This window comes from Jaculus jaculus, chromosome 12, assembly GCF_020740685.1.
Source record: "Jaculus jaculus isolate mJacJac1 chromosome 12, mJacJac1.mat.Y.cur, whole genome shotgun sequence".
NCBI classification, from domain to species: domain Eukaryota; kingdom Metazoa; phylum Chordata; class Mammalia; order Rodentia; family Dipodidae; genus Jaculus; species Jaculus jaculus.
Genome location: NC_059113.1, coordinates 4,549,899 through 4,566,895, shown reverse-complemented (window position 1 = coordinate 4,566,895; position 16,997 = coordinate 4,549,899). Strand labels below are relative to the sequence as shown.

The 16,997-nt window shown below is 45.1% G+C and overlaps 1 protein-coding gene across 8 annotated transcripts in view; it reads left to right on the top strand.

Annotated features, from left to right (window-relative positions):
* The window catches only part of LOC101603740 (synuclein alpha interacting protein), a 169,555-nt gene extending 152,918 nt beyond the window's left edge, over positions 1–16,637 (top strand). For 6 of the 8 annotated variants that reach the window (XM_045130957.1, XM_045130951.1, XM_045130956.1 and 3 more), the window contains 4 exons: positions 4,043–4,135; positions 4,906–5,968; positions 7,398–7,468; positions 16,117–16,637. In XM_045130957.1, the coding sequence (XP_044986892.1) occupies positions 4,043–4,135; positions 4,906–5,968; positions 7,398–7,468; positions 16,117–16,201 (1,312 nt within the window). In that variant the 3' untranslated portion in view covers positions 16,202–16,637. The other 2 variants (XM_045130955.1, XM_045130953.1) reach the window with 2 other exon arrangements.
* Positions 16,638–16,997: the final 360 nt, after the last annotated feature.

Here is a 16,997-nt window from a genome sequence, read left to right as displayed (position 1 = left end):
GGTATCAAGCAGTCTGTCACAGCCCTCACCAGGAGCCAGTCTGGCTGACACCTTCACCTTAGACTTCCTAGGACTCCAGGACCGTGAGACAGTACATTTCTGGTATGTAAGCAGTCTGGCTGGTGTCTGGTACTGTTATAGCAACCCTATTAAATGCATTCAATAGGCACATACACATTTTTTCTTGTTATTCCAATTGATCAATCCTGGGGCTGGAGAGATGACTTAGCAGTTTGGGTGCTTGCCTGCAAAGCCTAGGGACCCCAGTTCGATTCCCAAGCACCCACATAATCCAGATGCCTAGGGTAGTGCATGTGTTTGGAGTTTGTTTGCAGTGGCCAGAGGCCCTGACATGCCCATTCTCTCTCTCAAATAAATAAATAAAAATTAAACATAAAAAGTATTGATTGAGGGGCTGGAGGGATGGAAGGCTTAGCAGTTCAGGTTCTTGTCTGCAAAGCCAAAGGTCCCAGGTTCGACTCCTCAGAACCCATGTAAGCCAGATGTACAGGGTAATGCATGCTTGTGGAGTTCACTTGCAGTGGCTGAAGGCCCTGGCAGACCCATTCTCTCTCTCTCTCATCTGCCTCTTTCTCTCTCTCAAATAAATAAAGTAAATTTAAAAAAAATGATTGACCCTTTCTGAGGGCTTCTTTCAAACATAGAGCATAGAGTCTTCTCTATTCCTACCTGTGATCCATCCATCAGTCAACCAACTATCTCCAGATAGTTTCTTTTAAGGTATCATAATTCACTCAAGTCATGTAATAAATCCTTCAAAACAAGACTCTATCATCCTTACTCATTTGTTCTCCACTTCTCTCTAACTTGAAGCACGTGGCATGCATTACCAGCTAGCACAGCTGGGCAGAGGAACACGCTAATGTGTTTTGGAGTATTTTTCTTACATGAACCCAGTGTCAGCAATGATCTTCACTGGGACAAAGCCAGCCCACCACTCATTTTTGTAAACGAAGTTTTATTGGTACACCCCCCCCCCCATTCATTTATGTACTGGAAAGGCTGAATCATGCTACAAAGGCAGACTAGAAGCTGTGTCACGACTCACAAACCTAAGATGTTGTCTGTCTGGGCCAATGAGAAAGAGTCTGCACGATCCAAGTAAGGGGATGAAACTGAAGTGAGATTACACACTTGCCTGGCCTTGTGGATGAAAGGTCAGAAATAAGGCGGACTGCTGGGGCTGGGAAGACAGGCCAGCAGGCCATGGTGCCTGCAACGCAAGCTAAGGGTCTGAGAGGGCCTGAGGCCACAGCTGAATTTGAGTTTGATTCCCTAGCACCCATGGGAGCAGCGGCAGCTGGGAGTGGACACACACACCTGTAATCCCAGTCCTGAGGGAAGTGGGGACCAGAGAATCTCTGGTCCTCACTGGATAGCCAATTGTTGCACACGCGCGCGTGCACACACACACACACACATACACACACACACACACACTCTCTCTCTCTCTCTCTCTCTCCAGCCAGCAGCTAGCTCCTGGCTCAGGTTAAGTGACAGGGTCTGTTTCAGGGAATCAATTGGAAGAGTGATAGAGGAAGACAGCGGACATTCTCCTTTGGCCTGTGCAAGACCATGGGGCAAGTGAATCTGCACACACACATACGCACTCATGCCACCACCATATGTGCCATGGGCTATATACATACACATGCACGCCACCACCACATGGGTTACATACATACACAATAAACATTATTAAAAATAAAAGCTGACGGTGTCCGAGAATCACAGCGGAATACTTGAGGTTTGTGGAAGGCACTAGAATCTCACTTCACAGAGTTGGAGCTGACCGACGTCAGTTGTTGAGTACATGTAGCAATGTCCTGCAAGCAGGCAGAGCGTCCCGCGGCCAGGCCTGAGAGACAGCAGTCATTTTAAAATTTTTATTTTTTTATTTTATTTAATTGAGAGCGACAGACACAGAGAGAAAGACAGATAGAGGGGGAGAGAGAGAATGGGCGCGCCAGGGCTTCCAGCCTCTGCAAACGAACTCCAGACGCGTGCGCCCCCTTGTGCATCTGGCTAACGTGGGACCTGGGGAACCGAGCCTCGAACCGGGGTCCTTAGGCTTCACAGGCAAGCGCTTAACCGCTATGCCATCTCTCCAGCCCAGCAGTCATTTTAGAGACGCGTGCATTGACTTCTGTGTCCTGGCTCCGTGAGGGCTGTCTCCGTTTTTGTGCTAATTGTATTAGTATCCAGTTGCTTGTAACAATCACAGAATTAGTGATTTACAGTAGCACAGTTGACCCCAGGCTTCCGTAGGCTAGAAGGGCGCATTAAAATCCAGCTGGGCAGGATGTGTTCCTTTCCGAAGGCTCGAGGGGGAGTTGTGTTCTGCTCACGCTGCTCCTGACATTCAGGGGCTGGAGGTTCCTGCTCTGCTGCTGGCTGTCAGAGGGTCATTCCCAGCCAGACTTTGTAGCTTCCTTCCTCCATTTCAGCACCAGCCAGAGAAGAATCCCATCCTTGCCAGGCTTCTAAGTCTCTCTCTTCCTCTTCCACTGTTGGGTTGGACCACCTTAGTAATCCACCTAAATCCTTTTTTTTTTTTTTTTTTTGAGGCAAGCCCAACAGATTGGCCTTTTTCTTTTCTTTTCTTGCTTTCTTTCTTTTTTTTTTTTAATGTGAGAGAGTAAATGAGTGAGTGTGTGAGAGAGAGATAGAGAAAGAGAGAGAGAATTGGCTGGCCAGAGTTTCCAGCCACCACAATGGAACTCCAGATGCGTGCGCCCCCTTGTGGGCTTGTGCAACCTTGATCGTTTGCATCACTGTGCCTCTGGCTTATGTGGGACCTGGAGAGTTGAACATGAGGCTTTGTAGGCAAGCACCTTAACCATTAAGCCATCTCTCTAGCCCAAATCCCTCCTATTTTAACATAACCAATAGATAGATAGTCTTGCCTTTTGCATGTGAAGTAATGTAGGCACATGGGGCAATTGGGACGTGGATGGACATCTTTGGGAAAACTTCACAGTATTGCCTACTGAGTTCAGCAAAACATTACTTCTTCTTATAGTATAAGAATCAGTTCTGTTTATTTATTTCAACTTCTATGATAACGAGTATGTGTTTTCTAAATCAATTTTACTTGCAGTAGCTGTGACTTTCATCCTATATCCTTACCTTTACAGCACATTCTGATACATGTTCAGAGGAAACTGGGCATTATTATATATTACCTTCCCTTATACAAAAAATGCCAAGTTGTTTGTTACCCAAAGTAGAAATAGTTCACTGGTTGTTTTGCTTACTTATTTTTTTCTGCTTTTCCCCCCCACTCAGTTAATTGTTTTAAAGGCTTTAGAAAATTTAAACAAACTTAGAAAGCTTAAGCAATATTTTGAAATATGTTCTTACAGATTATTTTTATATAGATGAAAGAAAGTTTTCTTAAAACTGAGACTATAGAGAGCCAGGTGTGGTGGTACATACCTTTAATCCCAGCACTTGGAAGGCAGAGATAAGAGGATTGCCATAAGCTCGAGACCACACTCATTCACCACAGAGTGAATTCCAGGTCAACCTGGCCTAGAGTGAGACCCTACCTCAAAAAAAAAAAAAAAAAAAAAAACCAAAAAAACAAAAAGCTGAGCTATACAACTCATAGTACTTTGTAATACTCCTTTTCATTTTAGGCAAGTAAAGTATAATATATATTAATATAATATACTAATATAGTATATGTTATCTATATAGACAAACCATTTATATGCCTATATATTCAAATATATTATAAATTTAGTGGCTACCATTATGGAAATTATTACAATTCCTTTAGACAATTGGTGAGCATTTAGTTTACTCACAGCTTTCTATTTATAGGAACAATAAGCATTCTTTTGGGTACTTTTAACTATTTCCTTTGGAAAACTTCTCAATTATGAGGATAAGGATGATACTTTTTAAAACTTTTGAATGGATTGTAACTTGCTGCATTTTCATGAAAAATCCTTGACCTACCAATTTATAGCCATAGCCATGTGTCGGAGAATATGTACTTTGGTTGTTTTCACAGACAGACAGTGGAGCGCGTCACACTGCAGAATCAACTCCAGCAACTTCTAGAGGCTCAGAAATCAGAGGGCAAGTCACTCCCTTCTTCACCCAGGTAACTAGGGATGTTGGTGCAAGGGGCACTTAACTATTGCAAATTTTTAAACTTTCTTCTGGACTTCCTTTCAATACCCTTTAAGAAAATGCCAATAAAAATGTCCTCATAGAGAGAAACAAAACGCACATATCACAGTGAAAATGTCACTGGGGTGAGTGTCGCAAGACCTGAGCTAACCTTCAGGTATTCTAGTCCTTTGTTCCTCAACTACAAACAAGTGGCTTTTTCTTTCATGGCTTGAGCTATAAAATGAGAATAATGTCACGCAGGTTGATAAGATGGACATGGAATTGAGGAAATTCATGCAAAATTGGTGTGCAAGCAACAGAGCAGACAAATTTACTAGCCATATAGTACAGGCCATGCTATACTTTGGCCACAGGTGCTAGAATTGAGTATTTATGAATTGCTTTGAAAAGATAATAAGCATTTTGACTGGGGAAATGGCTGAGTGGTTAAGGCATTTTCCTGTGAAACCTAAGGACCCTGGTTCGACTCCTCAGGATCCACATTAGTCAGGTGCACAAAGGGGTGCATGCGTCTGGAGTTTGTCTGCAGTGGCTAGAGGTCCTGGTGTGCCCGCTCTCTCTTTCTCTCTATCTGTATGTCTCTCTCACACACACACATAAATAAATAAAATAAAAGGCAATAAGCATTTATTCTTAATTCCAGTTTTACATTTCATAAATTATTAGTAATATTACAGGCAGGGAGGAACTTGTGACAGTTAGAGAAACCTTCTTACCTGTCCTTCAATCTCCTTTCAGTTCACCCTCCTCACCAGCTTCCAGGAAGTCCCAATGGAAAATTCCAGATGCAGATGATGAGACCACAGCCAAAAGCAAGCCAGTGGTCCAAGAGGGGATCCAGATTCTCCGAAGCCTGTCAGCACCGGGCCGGGCAAGGGCCAAAGCAAAGGATGAGGATTCTGATAAAATCCTACGCCAGCTACTGGGAAAAGAAATCTCTGAGAATGTCTGCACCCAGGAAAAGCTGTCCCTGGAATTTCAGGATGCTCAGGCATGCTCTAGAAATTTGAAGAAAGTCCCTCTGGAGAAGCGGGAGCTGAAGCTGGCCAGGCTGCGGCAGCTGATGCAGAGGTCGCTGAGCGAGTCGGACACCGACTCCACCACCTCCGAGGACTCCAAGAACACGCCGGTGAGGAGGGCGGACAGGCCCCGGCCGCAGCCCATCGTGGAGAGCGCGGAGAGCGGGGACGGCGCCGAGAGCTTGCACCTGATGATCAAGAAGCACTCCCTGGCCTCGGGGCGCAGGTTTCCTCCCTTCAGTGCCAAAGCCTCCAAATCCTTGGGTGAGCACAGCCCGTCTCCAACCTCGGAGAGTAGCGAGCCGGACTTGGATGCCCAGGGCCCAGGCTCGGGGGGCACTCCTCCAAGCCAGCCCGCTGCAGACCCCAATCCGGACGGCACTGCTGCCCAGAAAGTGGCCACCAGTCCCAAGAGCGCCCTCAAGTCTCCATCATCCAAGCGCCGGACGTCTCAGAACTCCAAACTCAGAGTCACCTTTGAGGAACCCGTGGTGCAGATGGAGCAAACGAGCCTCGAGCTAGGCGGGGACAAGGACAAGGACAGGAACAAGAGCCTGCCGCGGAGCTCGGCGGCCAGTGAGCCCGTGGAGCCGCTGAAAAAGCCTTTTGGAACTTTTCGCTCCATCATGGAGACCCTGAGTGGTAACCAGAACAATAGTAACAACTGCCAAGCCGCCCACCAGCTGAGGACCTCCACCCTGCCCTTGACCTCGCTTGGACGGAAGATGCCAGACGCCAAGGGGAACCCCATGAGCTCTGCCAGCAAAGGAAAGAACAAGGCGGTGCGTGCTGTCTGTGCGGTCCGGTGACACCCTCTCGTAATCCCATTGTTCCTAGTGCTACGCACAGCCCCAAATTCAAAAGTTCATGTTCCTGACGAAACATGCCATGTTAGAACACATGCCTGTTGCTTTAGAAAACATATCTGAGAGGTACAGGTTGGGGAGTCACACAGGCTAAGGTCTGATCCCTCACTTTCCCTGCATGTCTTGATCCGCAGGAGTTTGGACTCCTAGACGGAGAGACCCTTCTCTAAGATGAAGCCACCAGTCAGTGCAAAGTCAGGTCCTTCCTTGACACTGATTTTCGCCTCAGGAAGAGTTTGTTCTCTTCACTTGACTGTAAACTCTCAAGCCCGATTTAAAAAGCACGTAAATAATAGCTTTTAGCCACTCAACTTGGATGACCTTTGAAACAAATACCTCATGGGAATTTCACGTGGCATGTTACCACATAGACCTCCAGCAGTTGAATGCAGGCTGCAGACCTCATGCCAGGACACGGGACACTGTAGAGGTCACGAACTACATGTTATAGTTGCATTTACTAGAACCCATGAGCTGTCATCTGTGACTTGCATCTAGTGAATAACAGATCTATTTTTTGTTTTGAGGCAAGCCCAACAGACTGGCCTTTGGTTTTTTATGTGAGAGAGCGAGCAAAGAAAGACAGAGAAAGGGGTAGAATTGGTGCGACAGGGCTTACAGCCATTGCCTTGAGCTCCAGACATGCGCACCACCTTGTTAGCCTATGTGACCGTGCGCGTTTGCCTCACCTTTTACGTCTGGCATAAATGGGACCTGGAGAGTAGAACATGAGTCCTTGGGCTTTGCAGTCAAGCACCTTAACCACTAAGCCATCTCTCCAGCCCATGAGCATCTTTTTAGACACTGTTTTCTGCATGCTCTGTGCTTACCATGCCACCAAAATAGAAGAGCAGCCAAAATATGAAACTTGCTGTAGAAGGAATTACTCACCCACCATTCCATCTACTAAGCTTCCCGGTGGACTGTCCAGAGCTCCATAATAGATTATTTGCTACAGTGTTAAAATCCTGTTCACCTTCTTCCTATGGAACCAAGACAGGTCTTAATTAGTATTTATCACCAGTTTTTAAACGATCCATTAATCTCCTCTGTGTTATAAGGGACTTGAGCATGTATTTGCTTCATATTCAAAAAAAGGTGCACACGTTTTGTTAAATATGTCAAAAGCTGAAGTGTTTTCAAATAACTCACTCCCTGGATCCGTAATAGAAAAGTCACCTCCCCATTTTCCTGTACCTCAGGCACCCCAGCTCCTGACCACTAACCCGTACCTCAGGCACCCCAGCTCCTGACCACTAACCCGCCTCCTCCGCGCCTCACCGGGGCTTGTGCATGAGCTGAGCTTCCTGCATGTTTTCAGACAACTTTCCGTTGCCCTTCCCAGGACACGTACAGCAGCTGCACCAGTCTTTCCTCTAACCCGCTGGTCGAGGAGCTTCTGCGTAACCCCGCACGGTACGTGGCACCGGCCTGCTGTGCTGCTGGCCTGGCCTGGGCTGAGGCTGCATGAGTTTCCAGTTCTGGGCACATTTCATCGGTGTTAATGCCAAGGAAGAACAAAACTGCATCTCTTCTCCCAAATAGGAGTGGGCACAGAGGTCACCAGGCTTGGGAAGTAGCTAGTCTCCATGGCGGGGGCTTTAGTCTGTCATGGGTCAGAAGAATCCCTTCATTTGCAGACTCCCTGCATCTCAGTTGACCCTGGCTTTCCGTCTCTAATGAGTCAAGTTGCAAGTAAGAACTGACATTAGCTTTCCTGTCGTGCGTGGGTGGAAGGAGCCGGGACGGAGCTGGGCTTTTCAGTTCTGGTGGTAGACTGAACGTGCTTTCGTTGCCACTCTGCTGACCCCGGGAGGGCCAAGGCCATGCCATGCCAAAACTTGTCTAGCTTAGCATCGTGAACCATCGTTCCGATCCAGAAGCCAATCTGATGATGCCTACCAATAAAACAAGCGTCTTACTCAAACAAAATGTTCGCAAGTCCAAAAGCATGGGCTGTATATGTATATGTACATGGAAGCCAGCCCAGCCCCAGTGAGTGGGGCTCCTCCTTGGGCAAAGGCCTTCTGCATGCCAGGGTTTGTCCTGTGCTGGCAACGTGCGCAACTTCCTGAACAGACAGGAAGTGGGCGAGTCAAGGGGAAAATAGCCCAAGAGGAGTTAATGTGCTCACTGCCTCTTGACTGGTTTATTTGAGAACAGTTTAGCCCCAAAAAAGCCATTTTAAGAGGAAACTATTGCTTTTAAATTGTTTCAGTAATTGAAAAATCATGACATGTTACTCAGCATTGTTCCAAAATCCTCCAAAGAACGTGTGTGTTGTACATATGAACTTTAGTTTAAAACACTAAAGTGCAAGAAAGTCTCTTTCCTCTCCTGCCCCCACTAAATCATACTTAACCCACTCTGTCTATATCCAGGATGGAGGAAAGCTAAATCTGCTGTATTAGGGGTAGCATCTAGAAGTTTCATTAGCTCAGTGCATTGAAGGAAGATCCTCAGAGCTTTAATATTTTCTAGTCACCACTAGTCTTGCTGGAGTCCAGCCAAAGACCAGCGGCTTGAAGGCCCGTGTGTGGACAGCTTTCTGCCATCTTGAGGCAAAGGCTCCTGGCCCGTGCTGAGAGCCCAGAGCCTAGGCAGGGAAGGCGATAGGAAGAAATCCTGTTTGCCCTTCCGGACATTTCTCTCAGCCTGCTTACCTAGTCTTATAGCCTTTCCTTTCCCTGTCTTTGGTTGCATGCACAGTCTTCTTGGTGTCTGGAAAATTCTGCTTTTGTCCCACAGGCAAAGAAGCACAAAGACTTGGCAAAGTCCCTGGGAGCAGGAGAAAAAATGCCTCTTATTTCTTCCAGGCTTTATAGCAACTGGGAATAAGATAATTTGTATCATGACAGATTCTCCTGCCAGAAATAGTCCATCTCCTCTTTCTACAAGCAAAGGAACAAAGCTAAGCATTTTGCTGTAATAGGATTACAAAACTTAGAGCACTAAACAAGGTGATGGGGCCACTCAGATATCTGACACTCAATTACCACTTTTCCAGTCAGCTTAAGGAGCAGTCCTTCTGAAGATTCCAATGTAAACCCAATAAATCCACTGGCTTTGTATATTAACAAAGTTTGGTTACAACATTGGATATCTAGAAATTCCAAAATAGAAGTAATCAAGCTATTGACAATTACTTTCCCTCAGTATTGTATAAATTAAACTATATTTTATCATGCTTTTAGTTTGACATGTGTTTCCATAAAATGTAGAGTTTTCTGATTGGAGGGAAAAGATTCTTTTGATTCACTCTGAAACATACACACACACGCACGCATGCACACACACACATACACATAAACACACACACGCATACACATGTGACAATCCTGGCCTGCTTGTTACATAGATCAGGGATTATACTTTCTATTTGAAATCAGGATTCCTCAGAGAAATTAACACTAGAGTGAAGTATGGGATGAAAAATGACACCTAATTAACTCTTATTCCTGTTACATCTTACCTATGGGACCTACATACAAGCATTCATCCACCAGCCATATCTTCAGAGCTCAAACAAAGAAGTTACTTGATGACCAGGTGGCCTTGGGTTAGCAGAGGACTTCCCAGTCTGGGTGGAAGGTGGGGACCAAAGCCACTGTGCTGAATCTCCTTCTCAGAAGAGCCTGTGACAGCATCCGTCAGTTCCAGGATCCACTGGCATCACATTTTAGCTTATAAACTTTCATTTTTCCTGGTAAAGAAAAAAAAAACAATAAATGTAACACTTTAGAGAATGTCAGCTCTGTTAAGGGGATTCTGTGGGCTATTTATTTGTCTAAATTGGTCACAGATTGATAGCAAGGAACCTGAATTTCTTTTCAATGCCCTTTGAAATGAGATTTGACCTTATTGCTTTTGCAGCCTCTCCAGTACATTTTAGCTACAGGAGACAGCCATTTATAACAAACATGTTTTTCTTAAAAAGAATAAGTTGATTTTGAGTTATTACAACTCCAAGGAAACGTTTGCAGTTACTGGACTTCAAATGCCCATGAAGCATTCACTTCTCAGTGTTTAAGTCTGTCTGAGATCCGTAACACATGACATGAGCTTGATTCCAGTTGGGCGCAGCTGCCAGGGTGGTAGCCCTGGCAACCTCCACTAACATCCCCCCTGGCCATGTGGAACTACTGCCCTTGGGGCAAGCTTCGGAAACACCTGATCCTCATACCAGAATTCCAGGAGACTCCCTAAAAAGACATTAAGCAATAAATACCACTCGTGTGGGTTTTACTGCCAGTGAATTAGCCACACTGGGAATTTTATCTGCAGCCAAAGAGCTAATATCAGGTATTTTGCATAGATTTCAAGATTGTTCAGCAGCTCCTTCATAGCGGATGATGGTGATGTGATTGATGCCAACTATGGCATTGGTCATCTGCTTCCTGTGTTCCATAGAGAACACAAAGGAGAGACCTTCCCTGGAAGCCAACACCATCTCAACAGGACCCATTCTCTCAGCATGCCTTCCTCATCTAATAGTAGTCAGAACACTCGAGAACAAACAAGTCCTTGCTCATCTCCTTCCTCTTCACCTCACTCCTGAGAGGTCTGGTTAGGAGTTGTGTGAGCCCAGAGAGAGTGCATGGCCTCCAGTGTCATACCTATAGTACCTGCCTGCCCTGCTGGGGACGTCTTTGTATATTAAGACAGTACAGCATATCTACCAACTCCTTAAAGATTGGAATTTAAGACATTATTTTATTATGTACTTGAGAGAGGCAGAGCGAGAAAGAGAATTGGCACACCAGGGCTTCCTGCCACTGAAAACAAACCACAGATGCATGTGACCTTTTGTATGTCTTGCTTCACGTGGGCCTTGGGGAATCAAACCCAGGACAACAGGCTTTGCAAACCAAGTGCCTTTAACTGCTAAGCCATCTCTCTAGCCCAAAGATTGGGATTTCAAAGAACTGGTAGGTTGAGAGCAGCCCAAGTAGATATTTTTCTCTGGACCACATCCCTGGATTGTGAAACCATTCTTTTCCCTGTGTTTGTCGATAAGGCAAGGTCCCTGACCCCAACAAGACCTCAAAGAAGGACACGCCTCAAGCAGAAGAAGCTTCGTGAAGGGTGTGGGAGCTTCATGAGGACAGTGACCCTTTACGGCACCACTGCGCCCCATTTGTGCCCAGTGTCTGGTGTGGGTGCCTGGCATATGGAAAAGACTTCACAGATATTTTTGAGAGAAACAGAGCATGACAGAGGAAAATAGCATAAAAAAAGTAATGTGGTTTTTCTTTGCAAATCATTAGCGGGAAAACAAACAAACAAACAAAACCCCCTTAGCCTATCAACCTACCAGAAAAAAAAAGAAAAATGCTATCCTTCATTAATTTTGGGGGGGCCCTGAGACTCAGTTTCTTGGCAGTGTCTCAGGCTGTGTACTGAGAGCACACACTTTCATACTTTGAACCAGAATCCCATGTTTTAGTAGATAAAATGCACAGCTGTAAGGGATCTTCCTGTGAGGTTACCGAGGGAGGTAGGTGGTGAGCTGTGGACCATTGCTTGCTGAGCCTGTGAGGGGCTGGCTCTTGTGCCATGGGCCGTGGAAGTCCCCACTCGGTGCCGGGAGGTCTCCGTGTGTTAGATTCCCTGGAAACTGTTACTTAAACTTCAGCCTTTTCTGCTTTCCAGTCTTGGTCACTCAGAATGTGATGTCATATCCCAAAGTGAAATCAGGGAACAGTCAGTTATCAGAATAATTCATGCCAGCATTATCCACCATTGATCTTGTGAATTCTGTAATTGCACGCTCACCACTGAGCCGTCTCTCCAACCCCCTAATTTAACTCGTTTGTTCTTTATTTCTTTGGCAAATTTATCTGACTGTAATCTGACTGAAGGGTTCAGGGAGGCTAAATTATTCTCACATCGTTCAGATGAACGTCTCACCCTAACATTTTGCTTGGTTTTGGACAGTTCTCTCTAATCTGTCCAGCAGACAGAGGATTCTTTAGGTTGGGGGGGGTGAACCTAGCACCCCCTTTATTTAAGCAGAAATGTGCCATCAAATTCTGAACTATATTATCTTTATAGTGCAACCTAGACATTCTCTTCTTTTATATTTTTTAAATGCCTTTAATTCCCATACTTATTTATCCTGTATAACTTATTTATTTATTTATTTAACAGAGAAAGAGGGAGAGAGAGAGAGAATGGGTGCACCAGGGCCTCCAGCCACTGAAAATGAACTCCAGACACGTGCGCCCCCTTGTGCATCTGGCTAACGTGGGTCCTGGGGAATTGAACCTAGGTCCTTTGGCTTGGCAGACAAAATACCTTAACTGCTAAGCCATCCCTCCAGCCTGTCTCGCTTTTACTGTGTGTGCGCGCACATCATGCACGCACATGCAGAAGCCAAAGGATAATGTACAGTGCCCTCCTCTTGTTCTCATGACATTCCTTCAGATGAGTCTCCCTCTGAAACTGAAGCTCCCCATTTTGTGGGGAGACTAGCTCACCAGTGAGCCCCAGTGATTCTAATCTCTCTGCTCCCCTCAGCACTGGGGTCACAGGCACGGCCACCCCCGGCTTTTTATGTAGTTCTGGGAATCCAACTCAGGTCCCTTGCTTGCTTGGCAAGCACACTCACCGCTGAGCTGTCTCTCCAACCCCCTAATTTAACGCGTTTGTTCTTTATTTCTTTGGCAAATTTATATAAATACATATGAGTGCGAGCAGTCTGACCAAAGCTGGCTGTCTCCTGTCGCAATCCGCCCCATTCACTGTGCGCCATCCACTTGCTTCGCTTACAGGTTTCTTTCAATATTCTTGATTTTTAAAAATAACTTGTTCGCAAAGCTTTTCATTCTTAGCTATTGCTCCCATTGTCAATTGGCATCCTACCGTAGGCAGTAGAAGTGGTTCCTGAATGCATGGCTTCATTTCCTCTCACTCCCAGCATGTGCGTCTGTTGAGAAGCCCCGTTCCTCTCGGGTCACTGTTGCTTTGGAACGCCTGTGAATTCTTTACCCTCCCTCTCTGACTCCTTGATGCTTTGCTGTGCTCTGGGCACTGAGTGGATGCATTCCCTCTGGAAACCTTCAATCTCTGATGTGTCATATAATTTCCTTAAAAAATTTCTTTCTTCTAATTTCCTTTTAATTTCTGTAAGTTCTGTCATTCTAATGTTGGATGTAAGTCTTACCCTCAGTTTTGCTTTTTAACTTAAATATTCACTCTAGCTCTGCCTGCCCTTGCTTCATTCTGCATTCCAGGATACTTTCTGAAATATACATCTGGATATTTATATACATTTACTTACATCTTGCTCTTCATCAGTTCTACAATACTGGTGCTTTCAATAGCACTTTGCTCATTCTTTCTCTTGTAGCATGACACACACAAACCTTATATCAGCTTTGTAAGATTAAAAAGTATATTCTTTTTATGCTAAAGATGACATATTATTTACCATAGAGTTTTCCTTCTATGCTTCTAACAGGTGGGCAGTCTTTATACATGAGTATAAAGAGAGCTCCTTTATTCTTTTGCATAATTACTGTCATCTTTCAAAACACATACTTCATGGGCTGGAGAGATGGCTTAGCGATTAAGCGCTTGCCTGTGAAGCCTAAGGACCCCGGTTCGAGGCTCGGTTCCCCAGGTCCCACATTAGCCAGATGCACAAGGGGGCGCACGTGTCTGGAGTTCGTTCACAGAGGCTGGAAGCCCTGGCGTGCCCATTCTTTCTGTCTGCCTCTATCTGTCTTTCTCTCTGTGTCTGTCGCTCTCAAATAAATAAATTAAAAAAAAAAAGAAAAAAACACATACTTCTTGCTTCTTGAAGTGTGAACCTGTCTGCTGGGTTCCTGATTAGAGACCCAGGATTCTGCTCCTTCCTCTGTTTAATCAATTCCAAATGTCCTTTGACGAGCCTACTTCTGAACTATCTATCATTGGCATTTTAAAAATTTTATTTGAGAGAGAATTGGCACACCAGGGCCTCAGCCACTGCAATTGAATGCCAGACACTTGTGCCACTTAGTGGGCATGTGAGACCTTGAGCTTGCTGTACCTTTTTGCGTCTGACTAACGTGGGATCTGGAGTGAAAAATGGGTCCTTAGGCTTGTCAGGCGAGCACTTAACTGCTAAGTCATCTCTCCAGCCCCTGCCCTCAGCACTTTATCCAGCACTCCCTCTCCATTTACCTTGCTTGCATGGGCTTGTGCCCCTGGTGTTTTATTTGCTTATTTGGCTGTTACCCCACAGGCAAGGATGCACCTGCATCCGCTTCATTAAGTGTAGCTGCAGATCCTAAAACACATTCTGATCACTGATCATTTGGGTTTTACATCTGATTCATCCTTTTCACTTTCTTGCCTACTGACCAATGTCAATGTTTTATTTAGAACCAGGCCTCCAGGCTTTGCAGGCAAGGTCTTTGAACTGCTGAGCCATCTTCCCAGCTCAAAATTTCAGATTTTGACCAAATATGTACTATAATACTTAGGAGTGTATTCATCCTTTTTGTACATTATTACAAACCACAAGGGACTGGATAACTTTACAGAGAAATGACATTGTGTTTTAATCTGTCAACGTTGTAGGTATTTTCTTAAAAAAAAATCTTTTTTGATTCTTCAAGGTAGGGTCTCAGGGTGGCCTTGAGCTCGTGGCAGTCCTCCTGCCTCTGCCTCCTGAGTGATGGGATCAAAGGCATGCATTACCACACCCAGAAAAATTTTTAATATTTATTTATTTTTTATAAAAAGATTGTGCTCTTGGAGCTCCTTGTATTTCTGCTCCAATTCTGCTGAAGGTGTTCTTCAGTGGGGCTACTGGTGTTCATTATGGGGACCGAGAGGCCTCAAATTCCTACCTTACCCGCCAAGGCTCAGGACCATTGCAGAATAGGTGGTGGAGAGATTGTAAAAAGTTTATTTTGATTGTGTTTATAGATATCCAAGGTCTAGGGGCCACATCTGGTAATGATTGTGCTGCTGGCAGTGTCCAAGGTGATGGTACACAGCACCATGCACTGAGAGGCAAGGAGCATGCATGTGTGTGTCTCCTTTCTTTCTCTCCTCTCCTCTCCTCTCCTCTCCTCTCCTCTCCTCTCCTCTCCTCTCCTCTCCTCTCCTCTCCTCTCCTCTCCTCTCCTCTCCTCTCCTCTCCTCTCCTCTCCTCTCCTTCCTCTTCCTTTCCCAGTACTGGGTATTGAACCCAGGGCCTCATGAATACTAGACAAGTAGTCTACCTCTGAGCTACATCTGTACCTAGCTCCTCTTTTTCTTATAAAGCCACAAGTGTTCAATCATAGGGCTCTATTCTGATGACCTCTCAAAGGCTCCATGATTAAGTTTTTACCTTTTAATTTCTCACAGTGGAGATTAAACTTCCACACATGAACCTCACTCAGACCAAACAGAAGCCATAACCATGAGCAAGCACGATTTAAAAGTTGTAGATGTTCTCCTGCATCCTGGTGTGCCATCATTACAGGAACCAGTTTCATTTTGTCTTGTGTGGCCACAGTGAGGAATTTAATAATATGTGGGTTAACCCACATGCAGCAGCTAGCTCCTCTTTGGAAGCTTTTATATCCCACTCATATCATGAAAATGAACGTATCTTATCCAGAGGACAGTTCATTGCCAAAGAATGTCTGATTTAATACATGAGGTAGACTAGTTGTCTAGTATTCATGAGGCCCTGGGTTCAATACCCCTGGGCTGGAGAGATTGCTCAGTGGTTAAATGTGCTCGCTTGCAAAGTCTGCTGGCCCAGGTTCCATTCCCCAGTACCCACATAAGGCCAGATGCACACAGTGGTGCATGTGTCTGGAGCTTGTTTGCAATAGCAGGAGGCCCTGATGTGTCCATATCTCCCTCTTTCTCTCAACCTCTTTTTTCTCTGCCTCTCACTCTCATAAATAGTAATAATACTTTTAACAAGTACAATAACTAGCCTTTTAGTATGAACTATCCTTCAATATGGTTTGGGAATGGACCATTTCCATGTTTGGTGAGCTGCTTAGTGGCATTGTCTTATAACTTGACCATAGTTTTATCTAATTTTGGCCTGTGGTTTCTCTTCCACTTAGGCATAACGACATCAGTAGAAGGACAAAGAAATCCGACAGCACAAAGCACGTTGCTGAGCCAGAGTCGAAAGAACTCTTCTTGTAAGTCTCTTGGGGATTGTCCTCGCTGATGCCCTTTGGACGCCCTTGGAAGTGACTGGACTGTCCCTGTGGGCACAGCGCCACAAACGTGGTGCCTCACCAGCAAAAGACTGATCAGGATGCCTTAACTTTAAAAGACAAGACTCTAGGAGACACATTTTGGGTGATAATTGTATATATTACTTGATTTTTAAAAATATGCAGTTTGGAAGCATGATTGGGCAAATGTCTGTTTTTAGCGTGGGGTTGATGATTCGTCCTTTTTTCAGTACTCTGGCCAAGCCTCTGACCCCACGGGTATTTTGACGGTTGCATGAGTGTTTGCTAGTGTTAATTGAACTGTCCTGTCCCCACAACATGGGCAGCATTGGCTCAGCTCTTCAGCGAGACCAGGTCAACAGTATTATTCTCGGTCAAGAGAGTTTTTTTTGTTTTTTTTTTCTGTCATTTCTACTTTTTTTTATATAAAGGAAATAAAATATTAACAGCCACCCATGAGCTCTGTGCATCTGCTTTCTAATAAATTTGTGTTGTTCTGATTTCTAAAGGGCTTTGAAAGTATTGGGATTGCCGATATTTATGTCTAGAACATGGCGCTCCCCTGACTCCCTCAGGGGTCAAATAAAACAGTCTACAGTTCATGAAGTACTCAGGGGGCAGACCAGGACACGGAGTGAGATAACCCTGTGGCCTTCTCAAATCTCACCATTGGCATGGGAAAACAGTAATGACAGCTGGGGATTCAGTCCCTCCTTGGGTCACCGTTTTCTGCCCCTGACACATTATGGGACGTGTGTAAC